At 52.8% G+C, this 19,179-nt stretch overlaps 2 protein-coding genes across 14 annotated transcripts; one reads left to right on the top strand and one right to left on the bottom strand.

Moving 5' to 3' along the window:
- Nucleotides 1-122: 122 nt before the first annotated feature.
- E4F1 (E4F transcription factor 1) lies at nt 123-17,313 on the top strand. Of its 8 annotated transcripts, none has more exons than XR_011681866.1 (16): nt 123-494; nt 817-956; nt 1,085-1,181; nt 1,812-1,993; nt 2,192-2,312; nt 2,586-2,738; nt 3,187-3,353; nt 3,677-3,904; nt 4,213-4,321; nt 4,932-5,149; nt 6,456-6,654; nt 7,521-7,681; nt 8,401-8,463; nt 8,587-8,910; nt 9,770-9,858; nt 17,233-17,313. XR_011681866.1 is itself a non-coding variant. In XM_071444814.1 (15 exons), the coding sequence occupies exons 1-15, from the start codon at nt 359-361 to the stop codon at nt 9,788-9,790; spliced, it is 2,319 nt and encodes a 772-aa protein (XP_071300915.1). In that variant the 5' UTR covers nt 123-358; the 3' UTR covers nt 9,791-10,266. The 8 variants fall into 8 exon arrangements, 6 of the variants coding, with proteins under 6 accessions (XP_071300915.1, XP_071300917.1, XP_071300918.1 ...); XR_011681867.1 differs by lacking the exon at nt 17,233-17,313 and adding an exon at nt 9,948-10,266; XM_071444814.1 differs by lacking the exon at nt 17,233-17,313 and having other exon boundaries at nt 9,770-10,266.
- ZDHHC4 (zinc finger DHHC-type palmitoyltransferase 4) lies at nt 9,782-19,134 on the bottom strand. Of its 6 annotated transcripts, none has more exons than XM_071444826.1 (7): nt 19,008-19,134; nt 17,887-18,177; nt 14,502-14,575; nt 13,237-13,415; nt 13,024-13,149; nt 11,421-11,665; nt 9,782-10,557 (listed from the first exon to the last, which is right to left on the bottom strand). In XM_071444826.1, the coding sequence occupies exons 2-7, from the start codon at nt 18,127-18,129 to the stop codon at nt 10,273-10,275; spliced, it is 1,152 nt and encodes a 383-aa protein (XP_071300927.1). In that variant the 5' UTR covers nt 18,130-18,177; nt 19,008-19,134; the 3' UTR covers nt 9,782-10,272. The 6 variants fall into 6 exon arrangements, with proteins under 6 accessions (XP_071300927.1, XP_071300930.1, XP_071300932.1 ...); XM_071444829.1 differs by having other exon boundaries at nt 17,887-18,017; nt 19,008-19,132; XM_071444831.1 differs by lacking the exon at nt 19,008-19,134 and adding an exon at nt 18,614-18,841.
- Nucleotides 19,135-19,179: the final 45 nt, after the last annotated feature.

Raw genomic sequence — 19,179 nt, 5'->3', positions numbered from 1 at the left:
CTCCCCGTCCTCCCGCTCGTCGCCGCCGATGGCGCCCGCCGCGCCGCGCTTTCATTGGCCGCCCGTCCCGAGGGCCCGCCCCCCGCGCGCTGCTATTGGCCAGGGTGCCCCGGCGCTCGTTCGGTAACGCGTTAGGCAACTCCGCGGTAACTCTTCGGGAACTGCCCGGACTCCGCTCCACCGGGGCTCGGAGCCCGGCGGTCACCGGGAGCGGCGGAGAGACCGTGCTCCGACACCGCCCGCCGACGCCCGGAACCCCCGCGCGGCTGGCGCGTTCCCCGCCGAGCCCCGTCCCGTTGTTATGACGACACGGCCGTAAAGCCGCCATCTTGCGGCGCGTTGCGACACGGGGGCCGCGATGGCAACGGGCGCGGGGCCGGCGGCGCTTACGGCAGGAGCGGCCGGGCCAGGCCGGGGCGCGGGCTCCGGGCCCCCCGCGCCCGTCGCCTCCCCCGCCGCCCTCATCGGCCTCCCGCCGCCCTTCGGTGAGCAAGGTACCGCCCTCACGGGGCCCCGGCCGGCACTGCCAGGCCTGGGGGCGGCGCGGCCCGCTGGGTGAGGGGGCCGGGCCGGTACTGCCCGCGGGGCGGGAGGCGGACGGGTCTCGGTGTGCCTCGGCCGGGATCGCCCCGCTCCCCTCCAGCATCCCCCGGGCGAGCGGCGAGGCCGGGTGTATGCCGGTGCCGGAGGGGCTGGGGAGCTGCTCGGGACGGGATCCGGGGGCAGGGAGCGGGGATACACCGAGCGCCCGGTCCCTCGGCCCTGTCCCCGGCCGTGTCCCGTGTGCCGGCCCCGCTGACGGCGCTTTCCCCGCAGACGAGGATGACGTGCACAAGTGCGGGCGCTGCCATTCGGAGTTCAGCTCCCTGCAGGAGTTCGTGCAGCACAAGCTGCAGAAGGGCTGCCAGCGCCCTCCCGACCCGCTCTCCGGGCTCCTCGGCCACGAAGGACAAAAGGTGACAGCGGCCTCTCCCAGCCGGGGCTGGAAATAATGAGGATGCAACGGTCTGTTGGGTTGGAGGGGAGGGAGCTGCGTGCTCAGGCAAGCAGGGCCTGCCTGCTGAAAGGTGCTCTGTGCCAGCAGGTGGTTCCTGCTGTCGAGGAGTCCATCACTGTTGCTCACATTGTTGTTGAAGCATCTTCCATTGCAGAGGAGATCAGCAACGCCTCGGCCATCGTAGGTGAGCTCTGGGGTGCCTTGGCACCCCCAGGGGGTCTGGTACTGTTCCCTCATCTGTGACCTCTTTGGATGGCTTTGGGTTGTGGCTGGGTGGGTGACACCTCTGTGTCACTGGGATTTGGGGCTGTTCCTGCAGAGCTCTGGGAGGCAGCCCTGGGCCAGCTCTGCAATCCTCTCTCATCAGAGCCATGGAATAGTCATGGGATGAGCTGGGTTGAGAGGGAACTTAAAGCCCACCTAGTGCCACCCCCTGCCATGGCAGGGACACCTTCCACCATCCCAGGCTGCGCCAAGCCCCAGTGTCCAAGCTGGCCTCAGGCACTGCCAGGGGCAGCCACAGCTGCTCTGGGCACCTATGCCAGGGCCTGCCCACCCTCACAGGGAACAATTCCTTTGCAATGTCTATTCTAAACCTACCTTCCTTCAACTTAATTAATACAACTAATTAATATAAATTAGATGTTGAACTCTGTTCCAGAAGTGCCCATTTTATGCTGCCATAATGAGAAGGTTGCAAAGACTCGAGTGGCAGGTTTAAAATATCTTTTCTCCTTTTCCTGGGTGAAATACTGAAACAGTGGATGGTTTGTTGTCCTGTAAAGAAGCCAACTGTGTCCCCACCTTTTCCCAGGCAGTGGGCACATCAAAGAGGTCGTTGTAGCAGGAGAACATGTGTTTGAGAACCCGAATGGCCACGTGGATGGGGAGGTCAGTGAGGAGCAGGACAGTTCCAGTGAGGTGACGAAGGTCAAGCTGCAGGTGAACAAGGAGGGGCGATACGTGTGTGAGCTGTGCCAGAAGACATTTAAAACTGTGAGTATCCCCTCTGCTGCTGGGGGTTAGCGAGCCTTTTAGGCTGGCTGTGAACATTATAAGAGCTCCCAAGACTCAGTAGCAGTGTGCTTTACTGCCTGCCCTTCCCAGAGGGAAGTTCTGCCTTCACAAGGAGCCTTGTTGTTCTTTACAGCTAAAATGTAAAATCTTTAAACTTTTTGGAAATTCTTTCCCTAGGCCAGCATCCTCAAAGCTCACATGATCACTCACAGCAGCAGGAAGGACTATGAGTGTAAACTCTGTGGGACTTCCTTTAGGACAAAGGGGTCTCTGATCCGACACCATCGGCGGCACACGGGTAAGAGTTCTTCCAAATAAGAGCTCCTTGTCACTGGAGCTGTCTGTGGTTGTCTTTTTGCCTTCCAGTGGAATTCCTTGCTGCTTCCCATGTTTTGCTGAGCTGAGACCATTGAGCTCCCCAGCTTTTGGGGTACTGGGAAGCAGTGGAAGGTTCTGGGATAGGCACAGTCATGTGCTGTAGAAAGCTGAACATATTCTTCAGCCTGTAACACAGAGCTGATCCTGGCAGTGCTGGCTTTAACATGCTTGTTTTGAATCTTGTCATTTCCAGATGAAAGACCTTACAAATGCAAGAAATGTGGGAAAAGCTTCCGGGAATCGGGAGCTTTGACTCGGCACCTTAAATCTCTGACACCTTGCACTGAAAAAATCCGTTTCAACATGACCAAAGAAATAGTTGTCAACAAAGATGATCTGCCATCAGGTCAGTGATGCTGCCTGGACCTGCCTCCTGTCTGATAAAGCCAAACCCTCACAGCACTTGGAATAGAAATTCCTTCTGGCACAGGGTGTCCAGAGCAGCTGTGGCTGCCCCTGGATCCCTGGCAGTGTCCAAGGGCAGATTGGACAGGGTTTGGAGCAGCCTGAGATGGTGGAAGGTGATTCTGCCCATGGCAGGGGTTGAAACTGGATGGGCTTTAAGGTCCCTTCCAACCCAAACATTTCATGATAAGAAATAATCTCATGGTTTTGAATTTATATTTTTTATACCAGAAAAAAGTAATTTATAGAGCAAATTATTACCTTGAAGCTGGCTGTGAACTCAAGAGTGTTTGAGAATCTGGTACAAAGGTGGTGTTAACAGGCACCTTGTGCTCTAAGGCAGGGAGTTGCTGAGGGCTGCATTTCCCCACGTGGTTCATTTCTTGCAGGACCCTGCAGCTCCACCACAGACGTGGTGTCCTCCATAGCAAGCGAATCCATCGAGGCCTCCCCTGTCATCCACTTCGTGACAGATGCAAAAGGCAACGTGCTCCACGAGGTCCATGTCCAGATGCAGGAACTGCCTGTGGTGGATGCAAAGCCCCTGGAGGCAGATGTGAGTGTTGTTTGATTCAAGCACCCTCTGTATGTTTTACACAAAGAATGTTTCACCTCAGAGCAGAGGTGTCTAGGGTACTGACAGTGAATCTGAGTGTGGAATGAAGGGGTTCCTTTGGTTGGTTTCCTTCTGGGCTTGTCATCCCTTGGGTTGCCAGGGTGCAGATCCACCTCATCCTCCTCCTCACCCCAAGGTATTCCCTGGCTGATCTTTCAGCCCTGTAGCACAGCACTGGGCACTGCAGACAGAGTGGCACTCGCAGCAGTGTTGCTGTAAAACATTGTGGGTTTGCTGTGCCCAACCTCTCTTTGTTCCTGCAGCAGCCGCATCCCGAGGAGCTGCCCTGCGTGGGGGAAGTGAACAGTGAGAACCTGCTGAGGCAGGCCATGAGGAATTCAGGGATTGTCATCGAGAGAGTGCCTCTGGAGGAGGTGCAGAAGCTGGATGAACCTGTGGCAGCTGCTCCAGAAGAGCTGCAGAACAAAGGGGTGGAAGTAGAAGAGGAGCCATGTGTGGAGCAGAGTGTTAAAGTGGAAGGAGCAGAGGCTGTATGTTTGTGTTCCATCAACACATTAATTTTTTAACTTTCCTTGTCTGTATTTGGTTGTGGGCAGCACTGTTGTCCTCATGTATGTCTCCCTGTGCCTGTGGCTTTGTGTCAGGTTTTAGAGTTACATTGTGCAGGCATGATTTAAGGGAAATGTTCTTTCACACATGTGCTGTCTCTTTTCACAACAGAGATCTCTTTCCTGTCAAAGCTGAGTGTTTAGTTGGGAATTTGGGTAGCAGTCCTAACTGGATACACCAGTTAGGTGTGTCCAAAAAAAGAAAAGCAGTTTTCCCATTTTCTCTCCAGCAGACGCCTGCAGAAAGAACCAACGGGTACAAACGTTACATTTGCTCTCACTGTAATGAAGCCTTCAATGAAGCTGCTGCCCTGGAAACTCACAGCAAGAGTCACACAGGTAAAGGGCTGCCAGGGCTGCTGTGTGACACGAGCTGTGGCTCAGCCACCTCAGCTGGGTACAGCTCCTCTGATGAGGAGAGACTGCAGGAGCTGGGCCTGGTCAGTCTGGAGAAGGGAAGGCTAAGAGGGGATCCCTTCAATCCATACAAATCCCTCCCAGGGTATCAGAGGATGGTGCCAGACTCTGTTTGGTGACAGGATGAGGAGCAGTGGCCAGAAACTAAAACACAAGTTCCACCCTGATATGAGGAAGAACCTCTTTCCATGATAGAGGAAAGAGCAGAGCCCTGGCATGGCAGAGCCCAGGGAGGGTGAGGAGCCTCCCTGGTTGAAGGTTGGATGTCTCCCAAACCCACCTGGACACGTTCCTGTGTCACCTGCTCCAGGTGACCCTGCCTGGCCAGGGGGCTGCACTGGATGATCCCCAGAGGTCCCTTCCCACCCCAGCTATTGTGGGGTTCTGTGAACGCCCACACACGTGCTTGACAATACAATTCCTCCCCTTCTCCAGGTTGTGCTTTTTGTGACAATTCAGTTCCACCCGTACCAGCTCCTTGTGCTGCAGGTTGCCCTGGATCAACCACACCTTTTTCTCCGTGTCTCTCTAGAGTACAAACCTTTCAAGTGCGAGGAGTGTGGCAAGGAGTTCACCAAGGGCTACCTGCTGAAGAAGCACCAGGAGGTGCACGTGAACGAGCGGCGCTTCCGCTGCGGGGAGTGCGGCAAGCTCTACAAGACCATAGCCCACGTCAAGGGGCACCGGCGCGTGCACTCGGACGAGCGGCCCTACGCCTGCCCCAAGTGCGGCAAGCGCTACAAGACAAAGGTGGGCCCCCCTCACCAACCTCCTCACGGCCCCCCCAGAGCCAGGCTGTGGCACAGGGCAGGAGGCTTTGCTCCTCTAGGAGCTCAGAGAAGCTGTGGCTGCTCCTCTGTGGTTGTGTTCGCAGCGGTCCCAGGACGAGGGAAGAGATGAGAGTCTTGACTCCATGTTCAGAAGGCTGATTTATTATTTTATGATAAATATTATATTAGAAGAAAATTATATACTAAAACTATACTAAAAGAGTAGAAGACAGAATTTCATCAGAAGGCTAGCAAGGAATAGAAAAGAAAGGAATGACAATAAAATCTTGTGACTGACCAGAGAGTCTGAGACAGCTGGACTGTGATTGGCCATTAATTAAAAACAGCCATGTGAGACCAATCAAAGATGCACCTGTTGCATTCCACAGCAGCAGATAATTATTGTTTACATTTCATTTCTGAGGCTTCTCAGGAGAAAAGATCTAACGAAAGGATTTTTCATAAAATATGTCTGTGACACCAGGCTTTGGCAGAGGGCAGGAGGCTTTGCTCCTCAAAGAGCTCCCTGCCTCTTATAGCCCAGAGAAGCTGTGGATGCTCCATCCTTGCAAGTGTCCAAGGCCAGGTTGGACAGCACTTGGAGCAACCTGGGATAGTGAAAGGTGTCCCTGCCCATGGCAGGGGGGTCAAACAAGATGTTCCTTAAGGTTCTTTCCAACCTAAACCATTCAGTGATTCTGTGAGCTGAAACTCCAGAAAGATGTTTTGGTTTAGTGGGCAAAAGAAGGACGGTCTTTGTAAAACCATCACATTTCTAAAGAAACTGTTCCTTCATGTGTGGAACAAATATGTAATAACAGTGTCCCAGTTCTGGCCAGGATGAGGTTAATTTTTGCAGTAGCCAGGAGGGTGCATGGCCAGAACATTCTAGTGTGGGGGAAAGGGGTTCCTTCTGTCTATTATCAGGGCAGGTCAGTTGCTCACCTCTTTCTTGTACCCTCTGTCATCAGTAGTGTTTTTTTATCTTATTTGTGTTTCTGTAAATTGTTCTTATCTCAGTCCATGATCGTCACCTTTTGTGCCTCCAATTCTCCTCTCCAGCCCACTGCAAGGGGAGGGGGAGAGGGAGAGGGGGAGCAAGTGAGTGCCTCATAAATTTGGTGAGTCCTGGTGTGAACGCTGGCTTGGGAAGTACCATTCCTAAACCACCACCCAGGAAAATCCTCCTATAAAAGACATTGAGTTGCACCCTGGCAGCAAAACCCCGCGTCCGTGAGTTGGCCGTGTCCTCTCTGAGCGCTTGCCTTGCCTCCCTGTGCGTGCAGAATGCCCAGCAGGTGCATTTCCGTACCCACCTGGAGGATAAACCTTATGTGTGCCAGTTCTGCAGCCGGGGCTTCCGGGAGAAGGGCTCCCTGGTGCGCCACATCCGCCACCACACCGGCGAGAAGCCCTTCAAGTGCTACAAGTGCGGCCGCGGCTTCGCCGAGCACGGCACCCTCAACAGGCACCTCAGAACCAAAGGTGAGCACGGCTGGGCTGCCCTGGGCTTGAGCTGGCCAGGCTGGGAATGGTGCTGAGGGTGGATCCCAGCCACCGACAGAGCCAGAGGACACAGTCTCAAGCTGCACCAAGGGAAGTACAGGTTGGATATTAGGAAAAAGGTTTTTACAGAAAGTAATGGAATGGTCTGCCTGGGAGGTGGTGGAGTCACCATCCCTGGATGTGTTTTAAAAAAAGCCTGGATGTGGCACTGGGTGCCAGGGTTTAGTTGAGGTGTTGGGGCTGGGTTGGACTCCATGATCTTTAAGGTCTCCCAACCTAGTCATGCCATGAATTCTGTGGATCTAATGACTCACATGGGAGTGGGCATGTGCTGGGAAGGAAATGTCTGGGTAAAGTTCTGACCAATAATCTGGTTTGGTGGGATTAGTTGCACTGGGCTTGCTGCTCCTTTAGCTCCTAAGCAGGGATTTCCAGACTTCTTCAGCAGTGCTGACGGTGTTATTCCAAAGGAATAATAGAAGTTTACTGGAGGAAAAAGTGGACTTTTATAGGAGATATTGAGATGTATCAGCAGAAAAGATCAATGATTTAAAATATACCCAAATTCTTCCTGTATGTTCTTCACACATGGCTTGAAAACCCTAAGTGGTTTTACCACCTGCATTTACCCACGTGGTGTTGGGAGTTGCACTGGAGAGCTGCTCTGCTCCTGGTGTCACAGGGACTCTCCTGGGCTGTTCCTTGGCTTGTCCTGGTGGGTCAGGAGCCCCTCAGGTGGCACTGGTCACTCATCCATGGCATCCCCTTGCTGCTGCTGCTTAGCACCTTCCAGCTGCTACTGGAGATGGACACAAAAAATGATGTTTTTCTGGAATTCCATGCAGGTGGCTGCCTCCTTGCTATGAAGGATGTGGAAGAAGTGATGGTGTCAGAGGAGAGTCAGTCTGCTGACAACTTGGCAGCCACAGTCCTTTCAGAAGACCCGCACACAGTTCTGGTGGAGTTCTCCTCAGTGGTGGCAGACACCCAGGAGTACATCATCGAGGTGAGAAGGGGCAGCCAGCCTGCTCTCTGGGAACTGAGCACAGCCTTTGGGCAGGGAAAACTCTGCAGTTGTTCACGTTCCTGCTCCAGGCTTTTGGGAGGAGGTAGAGCAGGCTCTGCCCTGCCTGCATGGCCCGAGGGGCCAGTGGGATCAGCCTTGTTTGGAAGGAGAGCACTTGGAGCTTCCCCACCCTTCCCAATGTGCTGTGTGTGCCAGGAGGCTGAGCCTGAGAACTTCTGACCACACCAGATTTTAAGTCCTCACAAGCTTGCTTCAGCTTTCCCTCCTATTTTCTCCCATTTCTATTTATCTTACTTTGTCCCAGATAATCTCTGTTGTTTCTAACAGAGGCTGCCAAAAGCAATGAATTCTGCATTTCACTGTCTCCCCTCTGTCACACAGAGCCAGTTCTCATCCCAGCAGGGTAACACAGCTCAGTTATTGAGTGCTGTAGGAGATTCTCCAGTAGGAGAAAAATCTGCTGTGTGGCCAAATCCTGCTGAGGGAGGACTTTCTCTTTCAGTTATTTGTGAACATTGTGCATTCATTTTAAGTAGTTGCTGATAATGGGATTGGGAGGGAATGTCAAGGAGTTGTCTTTGGAGTAGCTACTGCATGCGAGGGGAACACAAAGGCTTGTGTAAAAGTGAATTGCATCTTGGTGATAAAATTCTTTTTGTAAGAACCTCAAAAGGGAATAATCTTATTTTGTCTTCCAGACTTCTACCGAAGACATGGAGACCAGTGAAGCTACTGAAATAATAGAGGGAACAAGACACGAGGTAAGGCAGTCCTTGGGTGACAGGAGGGGTGACACATGGCAGAGTGTGTTTGTAGGGTGAGCAGCTGGAGCTGCTCCTGTCAGTCAGTGCAGCAGTGTCACTGCAGCCCCTGTCCCCCGGCAGGTGGACAGCCACATCATGAAGGTGGTGCAGCAGATCGTGAACCAGGCCAACTCGGGCCACCAGATCATCGTGCAGAACGTCACCGTGGCTGAGGGCGGCGCGGCCGCCGACGCCGCCGACACCATCACCATCGCCACGCCCGAGAGCCTCACCGAGCAGGTGGCCATGACCCTGGCCTCGGCCATCGGCGACGGCGCCGTGCTGGCCACCGACGGCGGCCTGGCCGCGCAGGAGGCCACCGTCACCATGGTGGCCTCCGAGGACATCGAGATCATGGAGCACGCCGGGGAGTTCGTCATCGCCGCGCAGGAGGGAGACGTGGAGGTGCAAACCGTGATCGTGTGAGGGAGGGGAGCTGCACGCCCGGGCGCTGGGGCTGCTCGCAGAGCCAGGGGAACGCTCAGGGGCCAGCACAGGCCCCCAAAAGGGGAGAGTGCAGGTCTAAAACGGGATAGGACAGGTCTGAAACAGGATAGGCCTGAAATGGGATAGGACAGGTCTAAAACGGGATAGTGCGGGTCTAAAACAGGATAGGACGGGGCAGGCCCAAGGTGTTCTCAGTGTAAAACCAATTCCAGGAGTTAAACCCTTGGCCTGGTCACCCCGAGGAGACTGACAGGTCACAAGTGGCACTCAGTATTCTGTACAGCAGCCTCGAATCAAGGAAGATCCTTTGGGAATCAGCCCCCTCTGCCTGTCATTGGGACAGCAGTGCTCTGGTTTTTAGAAGGATTCAGAAAGTGTAGCAAGTATGTGGGGGTCTCACAAGGGATTATTGAAATATATGCATTTAAAAGAAGTTGAGAAAACCAAACCTAAGGAGTTGTGGTGTGTGTTGAGCACCACTGAAACACTCTCATGCCTTTAACCTCACTCCTTCAGGCCTCCCAAGGCACGGTACTGCAGTATTTCTACTTTTTTTTGGTATCCTGGACAAGTAGCCTTATGTACTGGTCTGTGAATGCATCATTCTACCCTGCAATGCCAGCCAGACTGCTCTGAGAGCCAGCCTGGGGGCTGGAAAGCCATATTGTATAGGAATTTGGTTTTTTAAACCATATACGGATTTTTGATTGCATATTGTACAGATTTGGCATGTAAATAAATACATTTTTAAAAATAAAATTATTTAAAGTTCTTACTACTTTTTTTTTTCCAATTTCTCTTCTATTATACTCGGAAGAATTTCTGGAAGGAGAGGTGAACAGGGACACTTTAATTTCTTTCCTGAAGTTAGTGCTCCAAAGCTGCAGTAGGACATGGATTCTGCAGGTAAGATCCTGGCAGAAATCGTTCTTTCAGCTCAATACACACAACCTGTTGTAGTCATTGTTAACAGTCATGGGTTAATTGTTTCCCAGAGAAAGATACAGAAAGATGCTGCTTCCTCAAAATTCACAGGAGCTCTGTGCTAGCCCTTCCCAGAGAGAAAGATTCACTTTGGGAAGATGAATCATATCCCTGTGTTCAGGGGCCAGGACTGAGCTGGCCCCGAGTCTCCCTGAGGGAGGGACCTCCAGTGATGCTCTGCTGGGGCACCAATATGTGAATTCTGCAGTAATCTTGTTCCAAATCAGTTCCAAACCTGCAGTTCCAGAATCTTGTTCCACAATCTGCCTGGGGCAGCCAAGCCCACTGCTGAACTAAAGTCTTAGAAAATAAATGCCCAAAGAAACAAGAGTATCTTCATGTTTTCTTCTTCCTTTCCAACACGGTAGGAGGGCTAAAGATTTCCTTTAAATTCCTCCAGATCCCTTTGGAATAGATGTTTTTATAGACAAGGGGTCTGTCACGAGGCTGCGAGGGGAGATGGGGGGAGCCCCCAAATCTTCGAGATTTGCACCATTCGTTGGTGGTCTGGTTGGTGAGGGCCAAATACAGACTGAAGGAGCAGTATCCCCCCAGGACCAGTGTGAGCAGGATGACAAACCCCAGCATGAAGACAATCCTAGGGAAAGTCAAGAAAAGGTGCTGCAGAGAAAGAGAGAAGTTAAAATGGAGGAGGGTTGAATCCCACGGGCACTGCACAGCCCCAGCTGGAACGCACATCCATGGGCAGGTGGGACTGTATCTGCATTCCAGGGGGGTGTCCTGCTTTAGCACCTCCACAAGGTACCTCAGGGACTCTCAGCTGTTTCCTAAACTTTCCTACATCAGCTAGTCACTGGAATGGAAATTCCTTCTCTATGAACCAGATCTGCCGAGTGACAGATCCTGGAGACAGGAACCTGTGGGATGGGAAGTGCTGTGAGAAAACCCCCCCATTTCTAAAGTATGCAGCAGTGGCAGTTTTCTAAATCTATTTATGTGTATAAAACAGCTAAAACCCTGCAGTTTGTCCCAACACCCTGCAGTCTGTCCCCAAAACCCTGCAGTCTATCCCCAAAACCCTGCAGTCTGTCCCAACACCCTGCAGTCTGTCCCCAAAACCCTGCAGTCTATCCCCAAAACCCTGCAGTCTGTCCCCAAACCCTGCAGTCTGCCCCAAAACCCTGCAGTCTGTCCCCAAAACCCTGCAGTTTGTCCCAACACCCTGCAGTCTGTCCCCAACACCCTGCAGTCTGTCCCAAAACCCTGCAGTTTGTCCCAACACCCTGCAGTCTGTCCCAAACCCTGCAGTCTGTCCCAAACCCTGCAGTCTGTCCCCAAAACCCTGCAGTCTATCCCCAAAACCCTGCAGTCTGCCCCAAAACCCTGCAGTTTGTCCCAACACCCTGCAGTCTGCCCCAAACCCTGCAGTCTGTCCCCAAACCCTGCAGTCTGTCCCCGTGCTGGGGGAACAGGAGGTGGCTCCTGACAGCAAAGTGCAAGCCAGGACATTGTCCAGCACTGACCTGAACGAGGAGGGCGATCCCCACGGGCTGCTCCTGCCCCTGGGCATCCAGGTAGGTGCCGTGCATGGCGTTGGAGAGCAGCAGCACCTGGAGGAGGAGGGCGGCGGTGACAGCAGCCACGGCGGCGGCGGTGGCCGCCAGGGACAGCAGGTAGAGCAGGAACACGCCCGCGTTGCCGGCGCCGATGCAGTTGTTCACCCACACGCAGTGGTGGTCAAAGCGGTGCACACACGTCCTGCACACGCCTCCAGGAGGCAGGGGCAAAGCAAGAGCCCCGGTGTCAGAACCCAGGAAATTCCTCTGAGTGCCCTGCGTGGCTCCAGCCCCTGCCTGGGGGCTCCGAGGCCTTGGCACAGAGCCCAAGACCCCTGGGCCTTTGATCTTGACCCATGGAGCAAATTCCCACCTTTATATGAACAATTACCAGTCAAGAAAGTTTAAGTAGAATAATAGTTAGTTTGTCACAGGGTGAAAAACGGGTTTTTGAGGTTTTTAGAATGGGGTCCCAAGAGGGAGGAATTTGGGTGTACCCTGTCCTTCTTCCTAGCCTCCATCTTCTGGGTGATGTTGGCACTTTTAGATTGGTTTACAGTAGAAGCTCACTGTCTAACATAGGTGATGGGTATTGGGAAGTTATGGTAAATAATGCACACGGAGTTTTTCGTATAAAAGATAACACCAGTGTGCCTCAACCGACCTGCCAGACAGACCTAGGGCAGGTTGGAGAAGGAATGTTATAGATATGAAATAATAAACAACCTTGAGAACAAGAACAGAGGAATCCTGACTCCTTCGACTGCCGGGCTGGGACAAAGAGGCTTGTACACATCTCAGAGTCACTCTGAGCAGCAGAGATTCTGAGATCTTGGCACTTGGTTTTTAAGTAAGCAGTTGGATCTTTAGGTGTTTTTTAAGCTGGAAATACGTGGGAGTTGCAGTCGGGGTTTAGCTGGCAGCTTTTGAAGCAAATAAATTCAATTGCGGATCCTAAGAAAAACAACATATTCCATTTCCTCTTTTATTCACTCAGACTGCAGCTCCAAGACTTTGGTTTCTCTGACACTACTGCCTGGCAAAGCACCTGAAAGGCAGAGATTGGAGCTCCCACCTTTATTTTAGATGATAAAAAGCAGTGGTGGACTTCTCATCCCTGGCAGTGCTCCAGGTCAGGCTGGCAGGGCTCGGAGCACCCTGGGCTAGGGGAAGGTGTCCCTGCCCTGGCAGGGGCTGACATGAGATGGCCTTTAAAGATCCCTCCCAGCCCAAACCATTACAGGGTTCTGTGACTATGAAACAGAAAATCCTGATCTGAGCTCCTGACAGGTGACAATTTTTAATTTCAATTCCAGCTGCTCACAAGCTCAGCTGTTCCTGACCCTGAATTATCCCTCAGAACTGGTAATTTCTGTGAGAAGAAACAGCACCCAACAAGCTCCAGGGATGGGCAAATGCAGCTGTGACCTGGGACCCCAGGAAAACAAACCCAGCCCTGTGAGCACTGAGCTGGGAACAGAACAGCTGTAGTGGGAACTGCAGCTCCTGGGGGACAATTCCTTTGGGAAGCTCTTACTGCCACGGTTATCAAGGAATTTCAGATCCTTACTGCAGTGCTTGGACCTGGCTGGTTTCTCCAGGGTGCAGGTGGGACACACGAGGCCTCTCTGGAACAACACCCCATCATAGGCATAAACCTTAGCCAGGGATGCAGCGTTGGATTGTGTCACTGTACCTGCCAAAGGGACCAGAAAAAGAACCAAACCATGGGATTTCTAGCAATTTTCTTTTCTGTTTTCAAAGAGCAGGGGTGTGATCTCACCAGGGTTGGCCCGGGAGCAGAGCAGGAAGCAGCCCAGGTTGGCAGCCAGCAGCAGGTAGGGCAGGAGCAGCGGGAGCAGGTGGAACTGCAGCTCCCAGCAGTACACAAACACCTCCCAGGTGTACTCCCCAAACACTGCAGCCTGCAGGGCTACGTGCAGGACCACAAACAAACAGCTCCTGCCGAGGAAAGGGGACAGTCTGGTTAATACTCAGCATCCTGATTAACAGGTCAAGTACACTCAGAGGTGATCAAAGACTTTCCAAATGCAAGGAGACACCTCTTTTAGGTTTTCAGGCCAGCTTGGATTGCATATTAATAGTGTTTTCTCCATCCACTGGCTTCTCCTTCTCTTCTTCCCACATATGCTCCTCTAAATATGTCAGCTAAATTCCCTGCTTTATTCACATGTACTTTGGATTTTTTCCCTGTCAGTACAAAGTCCTATAATCACTTGCTGCTGACAAAATATGCCACAGCAATAGGCCACAGAACATTCTGCCAGAAGACATTTGCTACTCTGAAAGCAAAGAAAATAATCTTTAAAACTCTGCAATAATATAACCAGCTGTAGGCAATAAGGGTGGCAGGAGGTGGGCAGTGAGCACCAGTTCCAGAGTATGTGGAGAATCCCAGTGCCCCCAGCACCTCTGGCAGTGCCACCTCTCTGTCTCAGGCTGTGTTAGAGCAGAGCATCAGCAGAGCAGGCACAAAACCACCCCAGCACCCACAACACAGCTGCAGATCTACAGCAGTCACTGTCACAGCGAGCTGCTGTCCCCAGAGAAAAAGTATTTAAATCCTTCCTGAGGCACCAGAGTTTACAGACACACAAAATGCACCTGAATCCAGCAGGCTGCCAGCAGCTTCCCCCTCAGCCACCTGGACACCCACACTAATGGGATTTGAGGGCGAGGATGGAGACAGAGTCTGTCTGACTCCATCTGCAGCTGCCACAGAGGCTGTGCTAATTCCTGTGGGGATGCAGGATCCCACCAGTGTGACCAACATCTGTTACTGAGCCACATTATCTTCGTTTGTCAATATGTTCCAATATTTCAGGGCACCACCCTCCTAACAACGAGCAAGGGAGGCAGAGACAGCAGGGTGGCAAACCTCAAAGGGAATCTGGAATCCTGACAGGCATCCCAAATGGAGACAGAATACCTAAGGATAGTACTGAGAGCTCTGGTGGTGGCAGGAGATCCCAACAGTAACCAGAAATCAGAGTAAAAACGAATGCCAAAGGCATGGAAGTGCAATACCTTGTGTGGAAGAGCCTGTGCACTGCCTGCTGTGTCACTGTCTGCAGCTGGCTGGGGATCACCAGGGACAACACCTGAGGAAATGAAGGAAATGGCAGGAAATGTTACCTGGCCATCACTGCTGCCTCGGGGCCAGCTCAGATTGAAGACAAAGTCCCTCATCCCTCAGCTCTGGACCTGCACAGCCCCAGCACTGGGGAGGAGGCTCCTTTTCAGGAGCTTCTCACCACAGAATCAAAGGTGGGACAGACCTTCAAGACCATGAAGTCCAGCCATAACACACAGAGTCACAGAATGCTGGGCAAGCCCTTCAAGCTCCTGGAGTCCAACCTGTGCCCAATCCCCACCTTGTGCCAGCCCAGAGCTCTGAGTGCCACCTCCAGGGATGGGGACCCCAAACCTCCCTGGGCAGTTCCCGTGCCTGAGCCCCCTTTGCATGAAGAAGGAAGAGAGGCAGGAATGCTCCTGGGGCTTTCCACAGGGGACTGAGGTTCTGCACTCCTGGGAGCCCCCCAGGCCCAAACAAACATATCTGGGTTAATGTGTGAAAGTTCTAAGGAGCTTAGGCTGGGTGTGGGGTGGGGCTGGGTTAAGCAGGGGATAGAACTGAGCAATTCCCCAGCTACAATATGCTCCATCAGCCCATCTGACAGATCAGGGGGAGATAAGCAAAGGGATAAAGCTTGTGGCCTCCAGAAAAGAGAGGGAAAAAAACCCCACGAGCCAGCCAAACCCCCAAAATGCAGTTTGTGCAGCTCCAGCCCCATGGCTCCGTGTCTAATTGTCCTTTCAAGCACAGCTGAAGGAGGAACTGCCCCTGCCCATGGAGTGAGTCTCCCAGGCAGGGCTGTGCCTGAGGAATTGGCTGCTCTGAGCTGTCAGATCTCTGTAACAGGAATTGCCTGCTCTGACAGATCTCTATGGCAGGAATTGCCTGCTCTGACAGATCTCTATAGCAGGAATTGCCTGCTCTGAGCTGACAGATCTCTGTAACAGAAATTGCCTGCTCTGACAGATCTCTCTAACAGGAATTGCCTGCTCTGACAGATCTCTATAGCAGGAATTGCCTGCTCTGACAGATCTCTGTAGCAGGAATTGCCTGCTCTGACAGATCTCTGCAACAGGAATTGCCTGCTCTGACAGATCTCTATAGCAGGAATTGCCTGCTCTGTCAGATCTCTGTAACAGGAATTGCCTGCTCTGAGCTGACAGATCTCTGTAACAGGAATTGCCTGCTCTGACAGATCTCTGTAACAGGAATTGCCTACTCTGAGCTGTCAGATCTCTGTAACAGGAATTGCCTGCTCTGTCAGATCTCTATAGCAGGAATTGCCTGCTCTGAGCTGTCAGATCTCTAAAGCAGGAATTGCCTGCTCTGACAGATCTCTATAGCAGAATTGCCTGCTCTGACAGATCTCTACAGCAGGAATTGCCTGCTCTGACAGATCTCTATAGCAGAATTGCCTGCTCTGTCAGATCTCTATAGCAGGAATTGCCTGCTCTGAGCTGACAGATCTCTGTAACAGAAATTGCCTGCTCTGACAGATCTCTATAGCAGGAATTGCCTGCTCTGACAGATCTCTGTAGCAGGAATTGCCTGCTCTGACAGATCTCTGTAGCAGGAATTGCCTGCTCTGAGCTGTCAGATCTCTATAGCAGGAATTGTCTGCTCTGAGCTGTCGGATCTCTATAGCAGGAATTGCCTGCTCTGAGCTGACAGATCTCTGTTACAGGAATTGCCTGCTCTGACAGATCTCTATAGCAGGAATTGCCTGCTCTGTCAGATCTCTGTAGCAGGAATTGCCTGCTCTGAGCTGTCAGATCTCTGTAACAGGAATTGCCTGCTCTGTCAGATCTCTGTAGCAGGAATTGCCTGCTCTGTCAGATCTCTATAGCAGGAATTGCCTGCTCTGAGCTGACACATCTCTATAGCAACACAGCAATTAGAGAGGCTGCGCCTATTTCGAGCTGACACCGAGGGAAAATATGCAGTGAGAGCTTCTTGCCTCAGAAGTGAAAGACCAGGAGGCAAAAAGCATATGTGGAGCTGAGAAGATGCTAAATATTTTGGTGTGAACTGGTGCGTCTCAGCTCGGCGGTTTGAGGGATGAATGTTTGCAAAAAGAGGATATTTTCCAAGTGCTGTAAGAGGAAACACAACCCAGCAGAAAAGAACCTGCAGGAAACCTCAGCACTCTGCAGCCTAAAGCCAGGTGCCCTCAGCTGCTCCTCCATGGCCCCTCCAGGCCCTTCACCACCCCATGTCCATCCCCTGGATGCTCTCTAAGAGCTTCAGACCCTTCTGATATTCTGGGGTTTGCATTCTATTGCTCCTTGTCTTATAATAATTTATCTACTATGGTGACCTTACATTTAGCATTGCCTGTATTTATATCCCAGGTGAAATATTGATTATATTCACATGTATTTATTTCCCAGGCACAAGTATTGATTGGATTCCTCCAGACAATGGCTTCATACCACAGCAGTAATTTAATTGCTGCTGTTTAAACACTCCATAGCAGCAGCTATTAAGATATGGGGGAAAAAAATCAATTTCTCTGCACAGTGTGTCTATAAACCAAAAGGAAGTATAATACCAGTAATAAAAAAAGTCTGTCTGAACTCCTGTGAACAGCATTAAACATAATTTACAATTTAAGTGATAATTTTCTCATCCTTTACCTTCCAGAAATATTACAGCTTTTCTTTTTTTTTCCTTTTCATTCAGACACAGCCCAACAGACAGAAAAATGAACTGGTGCTTTCCCAATTCCCCATTTTTACAATAAAATGCCAATTCTTAATCCTCTTTTAAAGCTCTTCATTCCTGCTTCTTTCTTAGTGAACAAGAGCCTGCAGCATTAGTACACACATTAAAGAGCTTTCCCTCAAATATCTGCCACCACTTATAATTCTCTCCCTATTTTAATCCTCAAACCTCCCCCACCTTTTTCCTCTCGATGACAGCAGCAACACCACAGAACTGCAAATTCCTGGGGCCCGATTCTTATTGCATTTTCCCGAGTTGTGTTGTGGTGTTAGTGAAGAAGGCACTTCTGGCATGGTGAGAAACTCCACCCTCACCCCAGACAGGCACAGGCAGGGCTGGGACACCCAAATGATTTTTACGAGCTGCTTGGGCAGGATTTAACCATCTCAGAGGAAGCGTATTTCTACTTCCTATCTCACCTCCTTGAGAGCAGACATCAAAACAGGATGAAATAAATTATATGTTATCACTCTGACCACACACACCGGGTTGGTTGTTTTTTTTTTTGTTTTGCGAACAAATACAGCAGTTGCACTAATTTTAGCTCAGCAAAGCAGGGCAGATTACCAGCAGGACAGCTCTCATTCCCTGCCTGGAAGCGCAGTGCTGTACCTGGCTGGCCCTGGTGACGCTCCTGGTGAGGAAACTCTCCTGCCTTCCCGAGCAGAGGCACAGCAGGGCAGCGACGGCCAGCACGGAGCACAGGTACAGCAGGAACAGCGTCAGGAAATCCATCCCGAGCCCTGGAACGGAGAGGAGCGGCTGTGGGACCCATCCCGAGCCCTGGAATGGAGAGGAGCGGCTGTGGGACCCATCCCGAGCCCTGGAATGGAGAGGAGCGGCTGTGGGACCCATCCCGAGCCCTGGAACGGAGAGGAGCGGCTGTGGGACCCATCCCGAGCCCTGGAACGGAGAGGAGCGGCTGTGGGACCCCTGGGTGCCAGTCCTGCAGCAGAGCCGGGCATTCCCTGAGCCCAGGGATGGAGCAGCCCCTCCAGCAGCAGCCAGCACTGAGGGCAGTGCTTTATGTGACTCTGGGAGGGCAGAAACACAGAATCCCCAAATCCTTTAGGCTGGAAAAAACCTCCCAGCCTATGGGGTCCCAGCTGTGCCCGATGCCCACCTTGTCCCCAGCCCAGAGCTCTCAGTGCCACCTCCAGGTGCCACCTCCAGGGATGGGCACTGCAACCCTCCCAGGGCAGTTCCAATTCCCGAGCTCCCTTTCCACGGGGAAACTCCTGCTGTGCCCACCCTGAGCTGCCCTGGGGATGGGCACTGCAACCCTCCCAGGGCAGTTCCAATTCCCCCTTTCCACGGGGAAACTCCTGCGGGTGCCCACCCTGAGCTGCCCTGGGGCCGCTCCCTCTGCTCCTGCCCCTGTTCCCGAAGCACAGCCCGAGCTCTCCGGCCGCCTCCTCCCGGCAGGGAATTCCAGAGAGGGAAAGGATCCCTGGGGCTCCTCCTTTGCTCCAGGCTGAGCCCCTCCCCAGCCCCGTTCCCTTCCCGGCTGCGCTGCAGCCCCGGGGCTCAGCGGGGCCGGCCCGGAGCAGCCGCGGCCCGGCGGAAGCGGCGCCGCTCGGGGTTCGCGGCGCTTCCAGCGCCCTCCGGCGCCCCGGCGGCCCCGGCAGCGCCTCCGCCCCGGCGGGGAACGGGGCACGGCGCTAAAGCCCTAAATCCACCCGTGCAATCGGCCCCCGAACCCCGGCGCTGCCGCGGCCCCGGCGGATCGGTACCGTGCGAGCCCCGCGGGGCGGATGCGCTGCCCCCGTCCTCCCGCTGCTCCTGCCCGTCCTGTGCCAACCACCAGAAATTCCTGCGGGCTTGTGGCCTTTGGTGAAGTCCCTAAAGCAGAATCCCCGTGCTTTCCCAGAGCTGAGAGCGCGACATTCCCCGGTAGCCCCGATG

Source organism: Agelaius tricolor, unplaced genomic scaffold (genome assembly GCF_023055355.1).
Source record: "Agelaius tricolor isolate 1412-34295 unplaced genomic scaffold, bAgeTri1.0.p SCAF_19, whole genome shotgun sequence".
Classification (NCBI taxonomy): Eukaryota; Metazoa; Chordata; class Aves; order Passeriformes; family Icteridae; genus Agelaius; species Agelaius tricolor.
Note: the sequence above shows the minus strand (reverse complement) of the source record. Positions and strands in the feature narration are given on the sequence as shown.